General features: G+C 37.2%; 2 protein-coding genes across 3 annotated transcripts; one reads left to right on the top strand and one right to left on the bottom strand.

The window, feature by feature from the left end:
- The first annotated feature begins 186 nt into the window (after nucleotides 1-186).
- On the top strand, nucleotides 187-3,868 carry LOC122088540 (protein WHAT'S THIS FACTOR 9, mitochondrial-like). Of its 2 annotated transcripts, none has more exons than XM_042657836.1 (2): nucleotides 187-1,641; nucleotides 3,451-3,868. In XM_042657836.1, exon 1 carries the CDS (start codon nucleotides 311-313, stop codon nucleotides 1,595-1,597), a length of 1,287 nt encoding a protein of 428 aa, XP_042513770.1. In that variant the 5' UTR covers nucleotides 187-310; the 3' UTR covers nucleotides 1,598-1,641; nucleotides 3,451-3,868. The 2 variants fall into 2 exon arrangements, with proteins under 2 accessions (XP_042513770.1, XP_042513771.1); XM_042657837.1 differs by lacking the exon at nucleotides 3,451-3,868 and adding an exon at nucleotides 2,400-2,805.
- A 776-nt stretch (nucleotides 3,869-4,644) lies between these two features.
- LOC122088539 (DEAD-box ATP-dependent RNA helicase 11-like) lies at nucleotides 4,645-12,323 on the bottom strand. Its single transcript, XM_042657835.1, has 7 exons — nucleotides 12,138-12,323; nucleotides 10,791-11,821; nucleotides 10,605-10,688; nucleotides 7,999-8,241; nucleotides 7,266-7,433; nucleotides 6,834-6,947; nucleotides 4,645-5,723 (listed from the first exon to the last, which is right to left on the bottom strand). The coding sequence occupies exons 2-7, from the start codon at nucleotides 11,598-11,600 to the stop codon at nucleotides 5,235-5,237; spliced, it is 1,908 nt and encodes a 635-aa protein (XP_042513769.1). The 5' UTR covers nucleotides 11,601-11,821; nucleotides 12,138-12,323; the 3' UTR covers nucleotides 4,645-5,234.
- Nucleotides 12,324-17,574: the final 5,251 nt, after the last annotated feature.

The following is a 17,574-nucleotide window of genomic DNA, read 5'->3' as shown; positions in this document are numbered from 1 at the left end:
ATCTGCATTCACATATAAGAAATATTTTCTCCGAGGAATGTGACCCTTGTGCCCAAACACATGAAAATTGAAATAACCAACTTACCCCTTGAAATAGAAAATAATGCTTCTATAGATGTTCCTAGTTCGCATGTGCCTATTGCCCAATTGTTTTAAAGAAGGTATATAAATTTCTTGAATTTGAACAAACACTAGAAAGTTGTCCAGGGCAATCAGTGGACATAGGTTTTCTACCGAATGTAAGAAACCGTATGAGAGGAAGATTTATAAGAGAAAGAACACGGAGCAAGCGGCTCAGGCTTCAGCCCACATGAGCCTGACAAGTGCAGCTCTCTCTTTTCTACCGAATCTTGGTTCAGCCCTCGCCCGTGAGATTGGCAAGCTTCACCTTCACCAACAGCTCCAATGGCGGGGACTGGTGAAGGTGAGACTGAAATGGGTGAAAAACAGAGGCCTCGATCATATCATAGACAGAGAGACCGATCTCAAAGCTGCTTCTCTCCTCAAAGACGCAATCAAACGATCCCCCACAGGTTTCATCACCGCCAGGTCTCTCTCCGAATGGCAGAAGCACCTCGGCCTTACCGTTCCCGTCCTCCGCTTCATCCGCAGGTACCCAACTCTCTTCCATGAATTTCCTCACTCCCGCTATGCCAGCCTCCCTTGCTTTCGCCTTACCGACACAGCTCTGCTGTTGGACACCCAAGAAGAGAGTATACACCAAGCCCAAGAGATCCATACGGTCGAAAGGCTCTCTAGGCTTTTAATGATGTTCAAAAGCAAGGCCATTCCCTTCAGATCGCTCCTCCATTGGAAATGGGATCTGGGTTTGCCTGACAGTTTCGCCACCACTATAGTTCCCAAATACCCAGATCATTTTCGTATCCTTAAGTCGCAGACCGGTCTTTCGTGTTTGAGCCTTGCGCAATGGAGAGACGAATATGCGTTGTCCGCATTGCAAAAGAGCAATGAGAATGCCGAATTGAGTGATGCGTATCGGCAATTTAAGAGGGGTAAAACAGCGTTGGCATTCCCAATGAGTTTCCCAAGGGGATACGGCGCACAGAACAAGGTGAAGGCTTGGATGGAAGATTGTCAGAAGCTGCCTTACATTTCACCATACGAGGACTCTTCACAGATCGACCCAAATAGTGATCTTATGGAGAAACGGGTTGTCGGGGTTTTGCATGAGCTTTTGAGCTTGACTATTCACAAGAAGACTAAGAGGAACTACTTGAGGCCTTTGAGAGAGGAACTGAATCTACCCCATAGGTTTACACGGATTTTTACAAGATACCCAGGGATATTTTATCTCTCTTTGAAATGTAAAACTACGACTGTGGCACTAAAAGAAGGGTATAGGAGGGGGAAGTTAGCAGACCCACATCCCCTTGCCCGAATTAGGGACAAGTATTCCCATGTCATGAGGACTGGGGTGCTCTATCGGGCTACAGGTGTGAACTTGATACCAGAAAAGGAGGGTCAGATTAATGGGGAAGAGGTTGCAATCGAAGAATCAGACCCAGAGGAGGAAGGTGTTGAGACAAGCGATGAATGCTATGAGGAGGACATCTCAGAGGATTGTGAGGATGATTAGCACAATTATCTGAAAATATTTCATGAGGACAGCTTGTTCCTGTGGTAAGGATTAGCATGCCAGTGTATCTTCTGTACATACAAGGATGCATGAATGAGTTGCAAATCTTTGAAAGCTGCATTTAAGTTGTGATTCTTAAGTTTCATATTCATGGATTTGAATGAATTTATTGTCTGCTAATTAATTACTGTCTTCTTTTCATGTACTTTAGCTGATGGAGCTTTTATTCCTTTTGACTTCTATATTCTTTGATTGGTTTAGTTTCTTATATGAATGGAAATGGGAATGTCATCAATTAGAATAAATTAAAATGTTAATAAGAGATGCAAAATGTAATTTCTATTACGGGAATTTCATTAAATTATTACATGTCTTGCGTTTTCTTAATAGAATATAATCTATAGATTCTTTTCTTCCTAAGCTGTTTATATGTTGGAAGATTCATTTATTTTTCTACATCTGATTTGCAAGCTAAGATCTGGAATACAATGGCATATGATGACAATTGGAATGTTAGTTAAGATCTGGAATACATTGGCATATGATGACAATTGGAATGTTTAGTGGCATGGCTTTCCAATTGATTAATACCAGTTATCTTTATAAATATAAAAGGGAAAAAGAGGACAATTACACAATAGGAATTGCATATGCAATTTGTAGGGTATTGCTAAATTATGAAAAAAGGTGAATATATACATGTTATGAAGCCATATTTTGTGGTTAGTATGATGTTGTAATACCATTTTAAACCATATTTAGCAAAAGAAAAATTCCAATGTTTCTATCATCATTTGAACAGGTACAGCAATAGAGGTACCATTTGGGGTTGCCCTGGTTCCAGATGACAAACTCCTTGTAATTAGGGTTTCTGCAGAATGCATTCTTAAATTGATGTTTTGGCCTAGTGGGTATTTTACTACCTTCTTTACAGGAATCCTCATTAACTCAACCTTTCAAGCTATGATGACATTGCTACTCAAAGCATAAGTATGAGGAAGATCGATTTGCTGCATCTTTCTGGCATGATGTTTACTGTCACAGTATTTGCTTTAAGCTAGTCTTGTTTAAATTAGAAAGTTGAATATGCGGTGAATTTAAGCCATGCCGGATCTATTGGGTAGGATTTAACTGCTTTTGGTTTCCACTAAACCTTAAAGGAGCCTCTCTCTGATGTTCCAGTATTGTATATAATATGCAGTTAGGTATTTGAGCAACATATGATAACCAACTTCTTCTCAGGTCCCCAATAAAATTCTACCATCTGAATGCATTCACTTACATTGTGTTCACCTTAACTTTTCAAGTATTGGCTGCTCATAGTTGTCTGAGGAATATACTTAATATAAATATGGTTTAACCTATCCTGTATTATCATCACAAATGCTTTTCTTTCATCATGTTTATTTTTCTGTTCTGTTTGGGTTCTTATTAGAAGAAAAAAAAAAACACTGGCTGCTTATCTATGTTAGGCAAGTGTTGGCTTAATACATGCATTTTCTTGTTCAATATCAACACAGTTTCATGGTTCTGTTGTGTATTCATTTAATTGATCAGCGAGATGGAAAGGAGCTTTATTATGTATAGGACAGGAGCATTGCTAGAATTTGTAGTTCGCCAGGAGATATAGAAGAACAAAGAAAGAACCCAGAACTCTTTCCTTTTTTCTTTAAAGAAATTTAGAACACTTGTCAAGAATACTCTGATGAATCCTTTACACATAAAACCATTATGCTATATAAATGATTGAATAAAAAAAATAAAAAAATAAAAAAGGAAGGACCCTGCATTTGCACAAGACGGTTCAATCTTCATTTATGACTGGCTCCAAATAATTGACTTGTTTGATACAGGTTTCCTCTCAATTTAGAGGCTGTACAGGAGAATCAGCTTGAGCAAGTACTCTATAATATGTCAAGTGACAAGAAGCAAGAACCAAAAGATTTTTTAAAGACAAAGACAACGATGCTCAGAGATAAATTATCAGGCAGCATCATTTGTCGAACAAGTTGGTGAAAATAGGTGGATGTTCTGGCATTTCAATTCATAAATTCCCAAGTTTGCGTTGACCATGTTGAGCCAAAGGTACAGGAAAGACTATCAATGAGCAATAAACAGGTGACATCTCCATCGCTTAAAGAAATTTCTCGGTATGTTGACTTCAAGCACAGATATCATCATATTAGCATTAGTGGTTACAACTTTTTTTTGAGACCCTCAAAACAGGATGACTGATAAGGGCTTGCATACCAAAAATAAAATAAAAAATAAGGGCTTGTATTATTTGTCTTTGCAAACACAAACCTCAAGCCAAAATCGAGTGACATTAAATTTTTTTTCTGGGAAGCATCAAGATTCAAAATTTCAAGAACTCTAATTGGAGTGGTTAAGATCCCGCTATAAGAAGCAGAGTCGATGCAAGCTTCTAGATTGATGATAATTGAAGTATATTACCTTCTAAAGTTTAATTAAGAGGGTAGCAGTCTAGCAGATATGAATTTGAGAGTTTGGGTATGCAGTGACAAAACCCTACTTCATAACTTGTATAAACTGATTGAAGATCATTAGTTGGTGTACTTGCTTTTAACCAGGTAGGCTGTCCCTCCCATTTCTCAAATGGTTTCCTAGATTTGAACATGAACGAAACTCAATGAGAAGTTGACAGAACCGAATACCATCGGATAGGGGAGCCTCCCCAAATGAGCCAAGGTACAGAAATCCGAGTGACCCTGAATGGTCTCAATTACATATTATACCACCAACTTACAATAGAAATCAAAGTGGGGGTCACCAAGAGCATAGATCGAATGAATTCAAATCCCATCTCTAGAGAAGTTTGTGGCTTTTTTATTTTCTAATATCTGGGGAGGGGAATGGGGGATTTTGTTAAGGGTGGCAGGAAACTGTATAGCACCAAAAAAAAATGAAACTAGAACATAAAATGTTTATCATTTGATTAGGATTGGGATGGCCTCACTCGCACATCTGGTTAATTTAGAGTCTTAGCCGATTATCATATCTGACGCAAAGAAAACACCAGGAGAATGAGACTTTTTTTTCTTTTTTCTGGAAGTGCTCTGAATTTATTTGAGTCACTCAGAAAATTACAATGATTGGAGACCCCTCCAGGCTCCAGGCAAAAAGGGGCAAAAGACCCAACGAGCAAGAAAATGGAAAATCCCATACAAATCCAGATGATCACCAGTCAATCACTAGTCTCGCTCATCCAATCAGGTTGTAAAGAACATGCCACATGAAAAAAGGGCCAAAATTGGAGCATCCCCTCCCTCTCATTACATATTCTGCAACCCATGACCCACCCAAAATTTAAGAGGACCACAAAAAAGTGACGAGACGTAGAAAATCCTAAACCTGTTAGTTGTTTCTCAGTATCAACCCCACCATAATCTCACTCAACTTAGAACTCTCCCAAATTCTCCTGGCGTGAACTCATTGAAGGGACAGCCCCTCTACCTAAGAAAAATATAAAACTTCCAACAGCAGGACAACCAGAAGGGGACTTCAGAAACACTGATGAGACAAAAGAATTACCCTTTAAACCTATAAATTAAGAAAAGTATGCACCTCATGTCAAAACTATATTCTGAGAAAAAAAAGTCCTCTAAATACTAGATGTCTAGTCCCATGCACTAGCATAGCCGCCACCGCCGTAACCTCCAGGAGCGGCCCCATATCCACTGCTGTTGCCTCCACCATAGTAATCTGTACCACCACCCCCACCTCTATTAAATGATGCATCTCTACGGAAATCACGCCCACCAAAACGGCCTCCACCAGAACGCCGATTCCTACCACCACCATATGAAGCTCGGGATGCATAACGAGTGAGCCACGCAGGTACTTCTTGGTTCGATTCTTGCATCAGATCTGCTAATGGCCTAGCTAACGAGCCATTGTTTTCATTGAAAAAGGCAGTGGCCAAACCTGTCTTACCCGCTCGCCCTGTCCGTCCTATCCGATGGACATAGTCATCAATGTCATTGGGAAGATCAAAGTTGACTACATGCGCAACATGAGGTATATCAAGACCACGTGCTGCCACATCAGTTGCCACCAAAATTGGGGTTACACCACTCTTAAATGATCTCAATGCTTGCTCTCTTTCCTGCAGAAGATAGAATAAACACATCACCACCTCTTGAAGGTATCTACATAACCTATGAGCACGCAGTTGCTGCATATAGATGAAACGATTCCTGTCTCTAATCTCTATAGGTGACAAGAAAACAGATCCAACTAAATGGGCACGTTCAATCTCCATAAATCAGGGCCATCTTGGTAATTCTAACTTATTCTCACACCTCTCCTTGAGTGTTTGTATGTCCCTCTTTGGTGGGGGGGGGGGTATGTAAGAGGTATTCTGTTGCTAGACAAACTTACCACAACATCCACATCAGGCAAGTTTGAGCTGGCTGCTATCGTATAGAATTCAAAATTTACAAGGGAAAAAATTCACATGAGATCAAGAGATTTGGTGGGCAATTGGATCAAGCCTGGGATGATGAGATGATGAGGGGTGGGAATGGTGTAAAATCACAATTCACAAAGCCCAAACCAATTTCACTAGGTTCGACAACCACCATTCCAGTTGTAACCAAGTACCCCAAGAGGTAATTCTCCTAGTAACAAATTTTTTTTTTTTTTGGTCATCTATCCAGAGAGAAAATAAGGTTAGTTTTGGTGAGTGGTGACTAGGTCTCTCTACTAAAAATGGTAAATCTTTGACACAAGCCACATTTCCTTCTCCAGAGGCAAAAGCTTACCCCAACTGATTCAACATTCCCGAGATTGATATCACAAGAAGAGCAAGAATCATTTATATGTAAAAATACTAGTACTTCCGCAATCCCGCAAGTCACCCGGTCCTCGGCCCTAGATGCCATTTTCCATGGGCACTACCCACCCGCAATCTGATGCAAGATGTAGTTTGAGGCCCAATTAATCCAGCCAGTCCACTTTCAAATAAGACGTCGAAGCCAAGTCATAAATTTGTTAACATGCCCACATAAATACCAATTAAGAACTATGTTCCCTAAGAAACCTTGGTTTTATGCAATCACCTAACGTAGTCAAATAAATTCTCAGAACAACTAAGCAACATAAACAAGAGAAAATAACAATAACTACCTAACAACTCCATACATCCTCAGTTCAGAAATTGATAAATGGTATATCAGTACTGTAAAAGACAGCATAAACAATAGTTCCAACGTACCTGCTGTGTTCTATCACCATGAATAGTAGTTGCCGGGAAACTATTCATACATAACCAGTGTTCCAACGCATCGGCTCCTTTCTTTGTCTCCACAAAAACTAGAGTCAGAGATTGCTGCAAAAAGAACAATAAGATAAAGTAAGAACAAGGAGCTCTATATAGTGCCTTCATACACTTGCTTTTGGTGGCAAAAAAGACATGATTTTTCCTTTTTGATTTTTGATTTTTATTTTTTTTTGGGGTGGCGGGGGTTGGGATTGGTGAAATGAAATAGATAAAGATATGCTTTCTATTTCTCCCTGTTCATTCTGTGGACACCATACAAGGAGCTTCTGCACAGCCATGCATCCCCAAAAGGCATATATAATTGGAGGGAGGTTTGGTAGTATAAAAGCCCCCATGAAATTAGCTGTGCAGCAATCCATATATTACCTTGCCATGAGTTCCATTCGCCCTCTGTGCGTGAAGAAGGTCCATGAGGTGGCTCCTCTTGTCAGACTCTTGAACAAATTCAACTCTTTGGACAATCAAATCAGTACTTGAACCAACCCTTCCAACAGCTAGGAAAATGTAACCGGAAAGAAAGTCCGAGGCCAATCTCTGCATTACAAATAAAAGAAAAATGACTGACAGATGTAGCTGAAATATCAGACGCTAATTCCAACCATAACAAAACCACCATTAAATCCAGAACCCACCAGACTGCAAGCATCAACAGTAGATAGAATATGAACAAGAACTTTCTGCAGGGTAAACTATTTTCTTAGACGATGAACAAGAACTTTTGCCAGTTACGTATTAATTTTCCTTTTTATTTTAGTTTCCCCCTCATGGGAGTATCCTTCCAAGAACGAACCATGGAAGTGTCCAAAGCCATGGAAAACCAGCCGGAGGTACCTTCCATACACTGGTTTGCCCTTTATTGAACCTAACCTCTTGCACAAATGCCTCAGGTTATTAAATCCAAGATTTTTCCCAGTGAATTGTTTCCGCTGTTCACTACATTTTTACCAGCAGGTAATCCGGGAATCTGTGGACTAAGTAAGTAATTCAAATGTAATAAGCTTCATTTAACTCCAACAAGCACACAACCCAGATACATTATCACAAAGTAACTGAGACAATTAACCAGAACTAACATTAATTTCTGTAAACAGCTAAAAACCTGTATTTCTTTGGGGAAAGTAGCACTGAAGAGCATTGTCTGTCTGTCACCTCGTTGAGGCATGTCCATTTGTTCCACAATCTTTCTAATTTGTGGTTCAAAACCCATATCCAACATTCGATCAGCCTCGTCAAGAGCCAAATATCTGATCATCTGAAGTGACACTCTAGCCCTCTCCAACAAATCTACTAACCGTCCAGGAGTTGCCACAAGAATATCAACACCCCTCTCCAAGTCCCGCAGCTGAACGAATATAATAATACTTCGTCAGCAAACAGTTATGGTACATCATAGATTTATACATAGTGAATGTACCATGATTATTCAGGCACGAAAAAGAAAGCCACAGCTTAAGCCCATTATATTATCAAGATAAATAAATTTCTGAGAGGAGCAAGCCTGGCAGAAGCAGCAACCATTCAGAATCAGTACCACAAGATGTAATAAACTACGACAAAGTACCAAAGACACAAAGCACAAGCATATACTGCTGCAAATGTTGCTATTCAAACTATTAACGACTTATTACCTCATATATGCAAGATCACTAACATATCTAGTTCAACAACGTGATGAGGAATCCTATGAAACCTTTCTTCTCTCTCAATTTTTACAGTGCACAAGAATTGAATAGCAAAGTAAAACCCCAAGCGGATGTCAAGACTTGAATCCATGTGGCTAGCAGTTATTCATTCATAACTTAGTGCCCTTTTTTGGGGGTGGGGGATAGTTGTAACTCGGTCTCTCTTGAAAATAGGAAATATGGTCCAAATTAATAAAGTTACTAATGTCATCATAAGTTAGGAAGCTATTATCCTAAATAACTTAATGGCAAAAAAAACACTTTATTGCTAGCTAAACATCCCAATAAAGCAAAGACTTTTGAAAGCCACCAATTCTTATCTCTTTGTCATTGCATGGATTAGCAATCACTGATGCTTGATTAGTTCAAGGGAATACAATTTGTTTAGTAACAAAAAAGATTAAGCCCAGATCTGGGAATTTTTTTTCTTTCAATGGGTCAAAAAATTGGAGTTAAAGAGGGTTTTCTTCCGGGCCTGATAGAACTGTCTAGGGTTTATAGCAATAAGAATAATGCTGCTAACATTTAGCGATCTCACTCTCTGAATTACAATGCAGATCTTCGGAGCTTGTGGTATGTGTTATCAATTGTTGGGACCGATCTAGGCAGTAAATTGCTACTTCCAGCTAGTCCTAGTCCTCAGGATTTCCTACTGCTTTTGCAGTATTTTTTGGTAATCAAATCTAACACATTACGTTTCCAGAACTTATTGCCAGACCCATGAAAAACATCTGTATCCAAAAGAATAGAACGTGTACCCTTATAATTAATGTTTTCTAAACAAATAACCCCTTTGTAATAATATTTTGAAGCCACAATCTAGATCCATGGTTCATAACTAATAAAAACTATCAACCAAATCATTAGGAGACCATATTTTGTGTATAAAAACAAGTCCATCCACACATATTGATTAAGTTATCCTTTAAATATCTCTGCATGGGCTATAAAATTCCTATTCAGTGCATTACACGTCCAAAGGGGACGAAAGCTCTTTCGTGATTATGTAACAACTTGGCCCAACAACTAATTACTTCTTAACAGGGAGAAAAAGAGAGATTTAGAGTATACATTGGAAGCTATATAAAAACAAATTGCAGATTGACTTCCAAGCATAACTTCCTAAAAGTCAATGTTAACCACAGTACACAGTATAAAGAGTAATCATCCAACAAAAGATGGAGATTCGATTAGATGTTGAATGGGTATGACCAAAATAACAACTAAATGGAACCCCAAACCTTGGGGAACGTTAAGAATTCCACCGAATAAGGGAGTGTGTTACAATACATGAAGGAAAAGCACATTAAAACACCTTCATCCCACTGCAAGAGCCAAGGACAGTTTAGAAACATGGAATTCCACAAACAAAACATTACACATTCAAAGGGGAATTTGTACAACAATTAACATCATTTTCTATAGATCATGGATATTTGATTAGATGTTGAATGATTATCACCAAAAGAACAAGAACAACCCCATGACAACTAGATGGAACCCGTAAACCTTGGGGAACGTTAAGCATTCCACTGAACAAGGGAGTGTGTTACAATACATGAAGGAAAAGCACATTAAAACACCTTCATAGCCAAGGGTAGTATAGAAACATGGAATTTCACAAACAAAACATTACACATTCAAAGGAGGATTTGTAAAACAATTAAAATCATTTTCTATAGATCCAAAGAAGCACCAACTCCACATGGATACAGCCCCAGATTGTAACTGTCAAAAGCCTGAAAAACAATACTATGGTCGATAATTTTTAACGATGCAATTTGAAAAAGTAGCTAACTGAAGTGGGTAAGTAACCAAAGAAGCATTGAAACAGATACATATCAAGTATCAACAATATGTGAATAAGAGAAACAGAGTCATGGCCACAATGTGCATGAATAGTGTACTAATTTATTCCATAATTCATGTCAAAGAAAAAACCAGGCAAGCACCATCAACAATCATTAAGCATGTAGGTTTCATATAAAATAAACAACCAAGACAAACATAAGTTAATCAAAACCTGCTGGTTAATGGGTGCCCCTCCATAAGCAACAACCACTCTGACACCAGTTTGATAGGAAAATTTCTTAGCTTCCTCATTTATCTGCATAGTAAAAGAATATAGATAACGTCATGTGATTTGATAATTCAAATTTAGCATGGGCGTCCTTATTATATGATGCAAAAAGTGGTATCAGAAACGAACCTGGCAAGACAGCTCCCTTGTGGGTGAGAGAATAAGAGCAAGTGGGTAAACTGTACGTGCTCCACGTGGTCTCTGAGAAAACTGCCCATTCATAATTCCACTGATAATTGGGAAGCAGAAAGCAGCTGTCTTGCCAGACCCAGTCTGTGCACAAGCCATCAAGTCCCTCCCCGCAAGGGAAATTGGAATGGCATGTCGCTGCACAGGGGTTGGTTTAACATATTTGCACCTCCGTATATTTTGATTGAGAGCTTGGCCCAGGTCAATCTCAGCAAAAGTGTTCACAGGTGGTGGCACATTCTCCCCACTGGTCTCCACTGGAATATCTTCGTAGGCATCAAAGTTAATGCCAGTGTTCTCCTGCTCAGCAAACGCTGGCTCGGTGTCGACATCCTCTCCAAAAGGATTTACCTCCCGTTCCCTTCCACGATCCCATCCACCACGACTGTTGTTCCAACCACCACCACCACCACCACCACCACCACCACCAACGCGGCCACCGCTGCTGTAGCCAGGCCGCCCTAGATCAGACCTTGGACCACCCCAACGGTTCCCACCCAAAGCAGCACTATAACCAGGTCGATCATTGCTAAAGGAAGAACCACTGGATGCAAATGCTGCAGCTGGAGCTGGAGCAGGTGCAGGAGCAAGAGCAGCAGGAGGGTCAGACAATGATGGCCGGTTACGGAGATGTGGAGGAACATAGGACGATCTTGCAGGACGTGAAGTGCTACCAACTCCGTTATTAGCAGAGGATCCAGCAGCTGTATTCTCAGCTGCAGAGACAGAATCCGCCCACGAAGTTCGCATAATTAGATAATGATCTCCTTTTCTTTTCCAAAGTCTCTTGTAAACCCTAATCTGAAACCCCGATCCACAACCACAATTTGAAATTTCAAGCCCCAAAGCAATCCGTCTCCCAAAACCAATCTTCAAATCGAAAAGATCCAACTTTTTCTACCATCCACGTCGATGTAAATATAATCCGCAAATCCCAATAATAACAGATTTCTTTTCTCTATGCAGGATTTCTTCTCAAAACCCCCACCACAAAACAAACAAAAACAAAAGGATATAAGCAAAACAAACCCAGAAAGTGCAGGTGGGATGGAAGGGAAGAATATACATATAAACGAAATCTAGACAAAAAAATACACCAAATGCAAACAGACTGAAATTCAGAAAAAGTAAGAACTTTGATCTACAGGAATAAAAGAGAGAGCAGCAATTCAAACGATCGTTGGAAAAGGTTGAAAGACGAAGAAAACAACTTCACACTCGTAGAAAACCAAAACAGAGGACACAAGAGAAAATAAAAAGAAGAAACAGAGAAAGAGAAGAAGAAACCTGTAAGATAGCGAAGTAGCAGGAACCCTAAAATACTTGCAGAAGGATCGCATCAGACACAAAGACCAACCAAAATATCTTCTACGCAGCTTTTGTTCTGTTTCTCTTTCTCTCTTTCTACTTATTTTCTTGTTTCTCTCCCCTATTTTAACTAGGATCAAAATTCCTTTTCTCTTTCTTTCTTGGACCCGAAGTATGAAAAAGGAAGAAAAGGAAAGGAACGCTGTCCGTATAAGTTGGTGCCGACGTCATAAATAAACGAACGGTGTATACTAAACGTGCCTTTTTACACGGTGAGTCGTAAGAAACTCTGAATTATAAATATCAACATACATCTTGACGATTCTATCCTCTACATACTTAATAATCACAATAAAATCCTCTCTTTTATTTTAAAAGGAAGATTATTCCTATTAAGGAAAAGAAAATAGGTTTTTGCATTACAACGACTTTCCTTGTATCCAAAGGATTTACTCTCTCCCTAATTTGTCCCCATAAAAATATATTCGAAGTATAATGAAAAAAGAACCTTAAAACACAGTGTAACTCTTGCATCTTAGGGGAGGACGAAATGGCTATCCCACCCTTTATGAAAAGTAAAAATTTCATCATTGTTGATACTTTCATATGTATTTCCATTGGCCTCCACACTGGTGTAAGAGTCGCACTATCTTTTAGGAAATCATCTCTTATATATAATAAGGGAGAAAGTTCCTCAAAGGAATTTGGTTATAAATTTAGTTCAATTCGATTTTGACTGACTTAGACTAATAATGGTCCATTATCATATTGAATTGAAACCAAATCATTAAGGAGTTTTGATTTCTGTCTAATTTTTCCTCTTTTATTTATTGAGTCATAATCAAGCTACTATCAGGTTTGTACTTTGGTGCTCTCAGGTTGGCATGTAAATATAAGTATATTAATGGGAAAATCATGGGTTTTTGGTTTTTCAATTTTTTGTCGAGTTACGATCGATTTGATCTTGCTTTTTTATCAAGTTCAATCTAGTTCTCAATTTCGATTGATGCATTAAATCATATTGGTTTCGTATTTATTTTTACTAATTCTATAAACCCCAACTCTAAACCAAACCAATAAGGGTTATGTTCATCATGGATTGAACCAGTCAATTCCAATTAATCGGACTAGTTTCAGGCTATAATTTGGCACTCCTATAGTCAATACATTCAAAGTAAGAGAGAAAATAATTATAATAAAAACTAATATGAGAAGAAAATTGTATCATTGCATCATGGGGAATTTTTTTCCCTTCTTCCGAAAAAAACAAAGGTGATGTTTTCCCCTAATAATAATACCATATTTGAGGTATTGATATATTGTGTAATGTGTATTAGTATCACTATCCACTGATATTAATATCTAGTCAATCTCATATCTATGAATCAATATGGACCAAGAATGAAACTGTCAAAAAAATCTGATATTTTAGGAAAATTGTGTATCATATTGATTTTAAGGATTATCATTACTTGATCTCTGATCCGATACCATGCACTGAATCCATAAATAATACTGCTTAATAAGCATGTGGTGGCAAAACCGGCCATTGTACATCTAAGATTAAATCTAGGCCACTTTGGACTTGCTTAGGATACCGACAAACTCTAATGACTGCTTGACATGTGGCTATGATATCATGCTAGTATTTCTAAAAAAAGATTCAGACTTACATTCACTAATTCTGAATTTATTTTCATGAAAAGAGATTTTTGGCCAACTAGTCGTGTAGCTCTTGAACAAATGTGAGGCAATGAGAACACACACAAGGGTATTAATAAGGATGGAGATGGATTTATGTCATTTTACAGGGGTGTGAGTAATTTCGCATACTCCTGTATTTGGGTACAGTCCACACCACCAGCTAGCGTTGTTTTCCCCTTATTATTTATTACTAATCAATTTCGATCCAATGGATCAGCACCAAACCCCACTCTTTTGTTTTTTAACAAAAACCAACCTGTTTATTTAATCAATTCCGAGATTAAAATTCAAAAGTGTTTATTAACAGTTGGGACGCTTTCCGATTCCTAAGCGGTTAAAACATTATTTGAAGTGTTGACAATTTGCAACTAACCATACTATAAACCAAATATTCACTCTTAAGTATATAAGGAATTAAATAATTCATTCATAAACGTATAAATAACCAAATATCTACTCATAGTCAACATGTTTAAAATTTAAAAATCCAAACATCAGCACCAAATATATGATTATAGCAAATTTAAATGGGTCCTTTTGGTTTTATTTCGAATCAATTCCAAATTGACCTTCGATTCTTGAATTGTTGTGATTCTTGTCTTGAACGCACTTGTCTTGCTTTTATAGTCAATTCCAAAATTAAGATGTAGAATCAGATAAAAAATTGGATGGATAGGTCGATTATGGTACGATTCCCAACTCTAATCCTAAAGTGAGATACACCCTTATCTGTCAATTGTCAAGTTTTGCAATTAAAATTGGCTACATTTCTTGTAAAAAACACTATCAACATTGTAGCATAAATCATTAAAAATACAAAAATTGTGCATATATCTAATAGTCTGATTTGCCACATCACTTTTACATAAAAGGAAATTAAAGCCCTGATTATGAAATTGTATTTATTACTGACTTTGTGATAACAAAATATAGGATTGAATTCCTTTGTGGCGCGTGTCTGGACTCTGGAGTGTATCCAACAGTAAATAATGCTCAAGCACAGAACCCAATGCGGTTGCACGCCATACCCTATTGCACTACAGAGGATCTAAGTCTTAAAATACTTGATCAAGTGAAGTATCTATTTCACCCACAAGTGACATAGTTACTGCAGATTTACCAAAAAAAAAAAAAATGACATAGTTACTGCAACTGATTATCATACTTATAGAGATTGTGTTGCAAATTCATTTTATATCTTGTCACGTTGACCACATGCCAAAAATCATTATATTACCTTAGTCAATAATCAATTTTTAAATATGATGTTTTGACAATTACAATTGCATGGGTGGATGGACTAGAAGCTCAGTGCCATGTTGATACGCAATAGCCTATGATAGGTTATTGGTTCGACCCTCCTATTTTCATATTATTGATATATATAGTAGTAGTAGTAGTTAGTATCGCAATAAATGTGATCCTGCAAACCTTTATACCTTAGTGGATCTTACCTGACCTAATAGTTATTGAACTTGCATTAAAAAAATAAAATAAAACAAAACAAAAAACAAAAAACAAAAAACATGGGACTGATATTAGCAATTTAACTGTATTACTCGTCCAAAGGTCATTTAGAAAATAAAATAAAACATTACAACCATTTAAATCACGAACAATAAGTGCTTCAAATCTTGTTGAATCATTAAAAGTGGAAAGGAAATGTATAAGACCTTAATATTTAGAAGGGAAAAATATATGACTTTTATAGTAGATTGATTATTAAGATCACAAACATGAGAAACACATGCCTTATATACTGTGTTGCTAATCTTGATGATTTAATAGATATAATAATATCATGAAATAAATAATTATGATAGTGCATATAATATGTATTTATTTCTCTTCTCAAATTCATTAATCTCTTGACAATCAAATATAATCTTAAGGGTAAAATTTTGCACGTAATAATTGAAAACCAACAATTAATAATATTGACATCACCACGATAGATTGCACTAATGATTTGAAGAATAAGAGTTTTCAACAAATTAATAAGACACTTGAGGAAATCAGTGATTTATTAGAAACAAATTTAGAATTTCACTTAGTTTTGATCATAAATTATTACCATATAATTGTTGAACTTTGCCCCTATCCATCACATGCTTGGCAATAATACACCACCGTGTTGGTTTTGCCATCCTTATCCATTGGAAACTCTTCTTCTTAAAAAAAATATATATATATATATATATAAATATAAATATATGTTTATGCATCTGAATAAACTTTATCTCAACACCCCTTTATATGATTGTTTTCAGTGTCTTGTAATTATTAGGAAATCTATAATCCAATATTTGGATCTATAATTTCTTTTTAAACTTATATTTTGTGTTTCAAGATATCTATAAGAGTTTTAATTAATGCACAAATAGCCATCATGATGAGACAGAGGGTTTCTTACATCCATGGTATAGGAGAATCTCTTACCCTAAATTAGTCACGAACTCACGATGCAAGGTCTGTTCCTTTTTTTCTTTTTCGCTTTCTTTTTTTTTTTCAGTAAAGGATTCACATGGTAAAAAAATGAGAGAGTGTCAGTGTAAGACCCATAGTTAGCAAATTCGGATTCGGGAATTATTCGGACGGAGAATTATTCGGAATAATTCGGACGATTAATTTAAGGATTCGGTCAAAAAAGCGGTCAAAAAATCTTATTGGGGTTTTTTTTTTTAAATAATGTTTAAATGGACCGAATAATTCGGTTTAATTCGGATTCGGTCCGAATTATTCGCGATTTATATTCATTTTTGAAAAAGTCGTGAATTTTAAAGAATTTTATTTTTAATTCGGATTCGGTCCGAATTTTTGATAAAATTCGGAAAAATTCGGTTCATTATTCGGCCGAATTGATAACTATGGTAAGACCTACATGGTTAGGATGTGAAATTATGTTGGAAAACATACCCTACATTATCTGTGAGTGAATATTTCCCCCTAATAGTAAATGACCACAAAACATCGAAAACACAAGTAGATTATAGTCTATGTCCATGGGCATTATGTCATAATTATGATTGCAAAAATAATGAACCTAAAACTCTTATACTTATACAAAAAAAAAAAAAAAAAAATCAATTTATCAATTGTGAAGAAACACAGATAATATATCTCCCTCTCCAAATAAATTAAGGGAGAGTTATGAGCAAGCGGCACAAAGGAGCACACCAATGAGGTTTGACAAAACAATATCATACATTAGTGGACAATGGGGGCATTTTAAGGGGCTTGATATATTGGTAAGATACAAATGTTGTGACCTGGTGGTCAAGTGGTCAAAACAACCTCTTGACATTCTCGAGATAATGTTGCGTAGTTCTCGCCCCTCGAATGTCGCACATGTGGGAGTCTCGTGCATTGGGTGTGTTAGCATACTCTATCTTGGTGGTTCATAGAACCTTTTCCCATTAATTAATAAAGGGGATTTTTTTTTTTTGGTCCAAGAATGTGGCCTACATGTATCCTTCCGAAGTCTATATCTCTCTTCCCCCAATAAGAAGCATAGATGTCATTTTATGAAAGGAAAAATATATAGAAAACACAACCCCATTAAGAAACACCCATGAAGATACCGTCATTATTGCTCATCCTATTTTTTAAGAGGTCCAAAATGCCTTCCCTATTCCTTATCATTGATCTAAACACAAGCTGAACTGTGATGCTTCTCTTCTCCCCAAGGTTGGAAAATCTGAAATTGGATTTA

This window comes from Macadamia integrifolia, chromosome 9, assembly GCF_013358625.1.
Source record: "Macadamia integrifolia cultivar HAES 741 chromosome 9, SCU_Mint_v3, whole genome shotgun sequence".
Lineage (NCBI taxonomy): Eukaryota > Viridiplantae > Streptophyta > Magnoliopsida > Proteales > Proteaceae > Macadamia > Macadamia integrifolia.
Note: the sequence above shows the minus strand (reverse complement) of the source record. Positions and strands in the feature narration are given on the sequence as shown.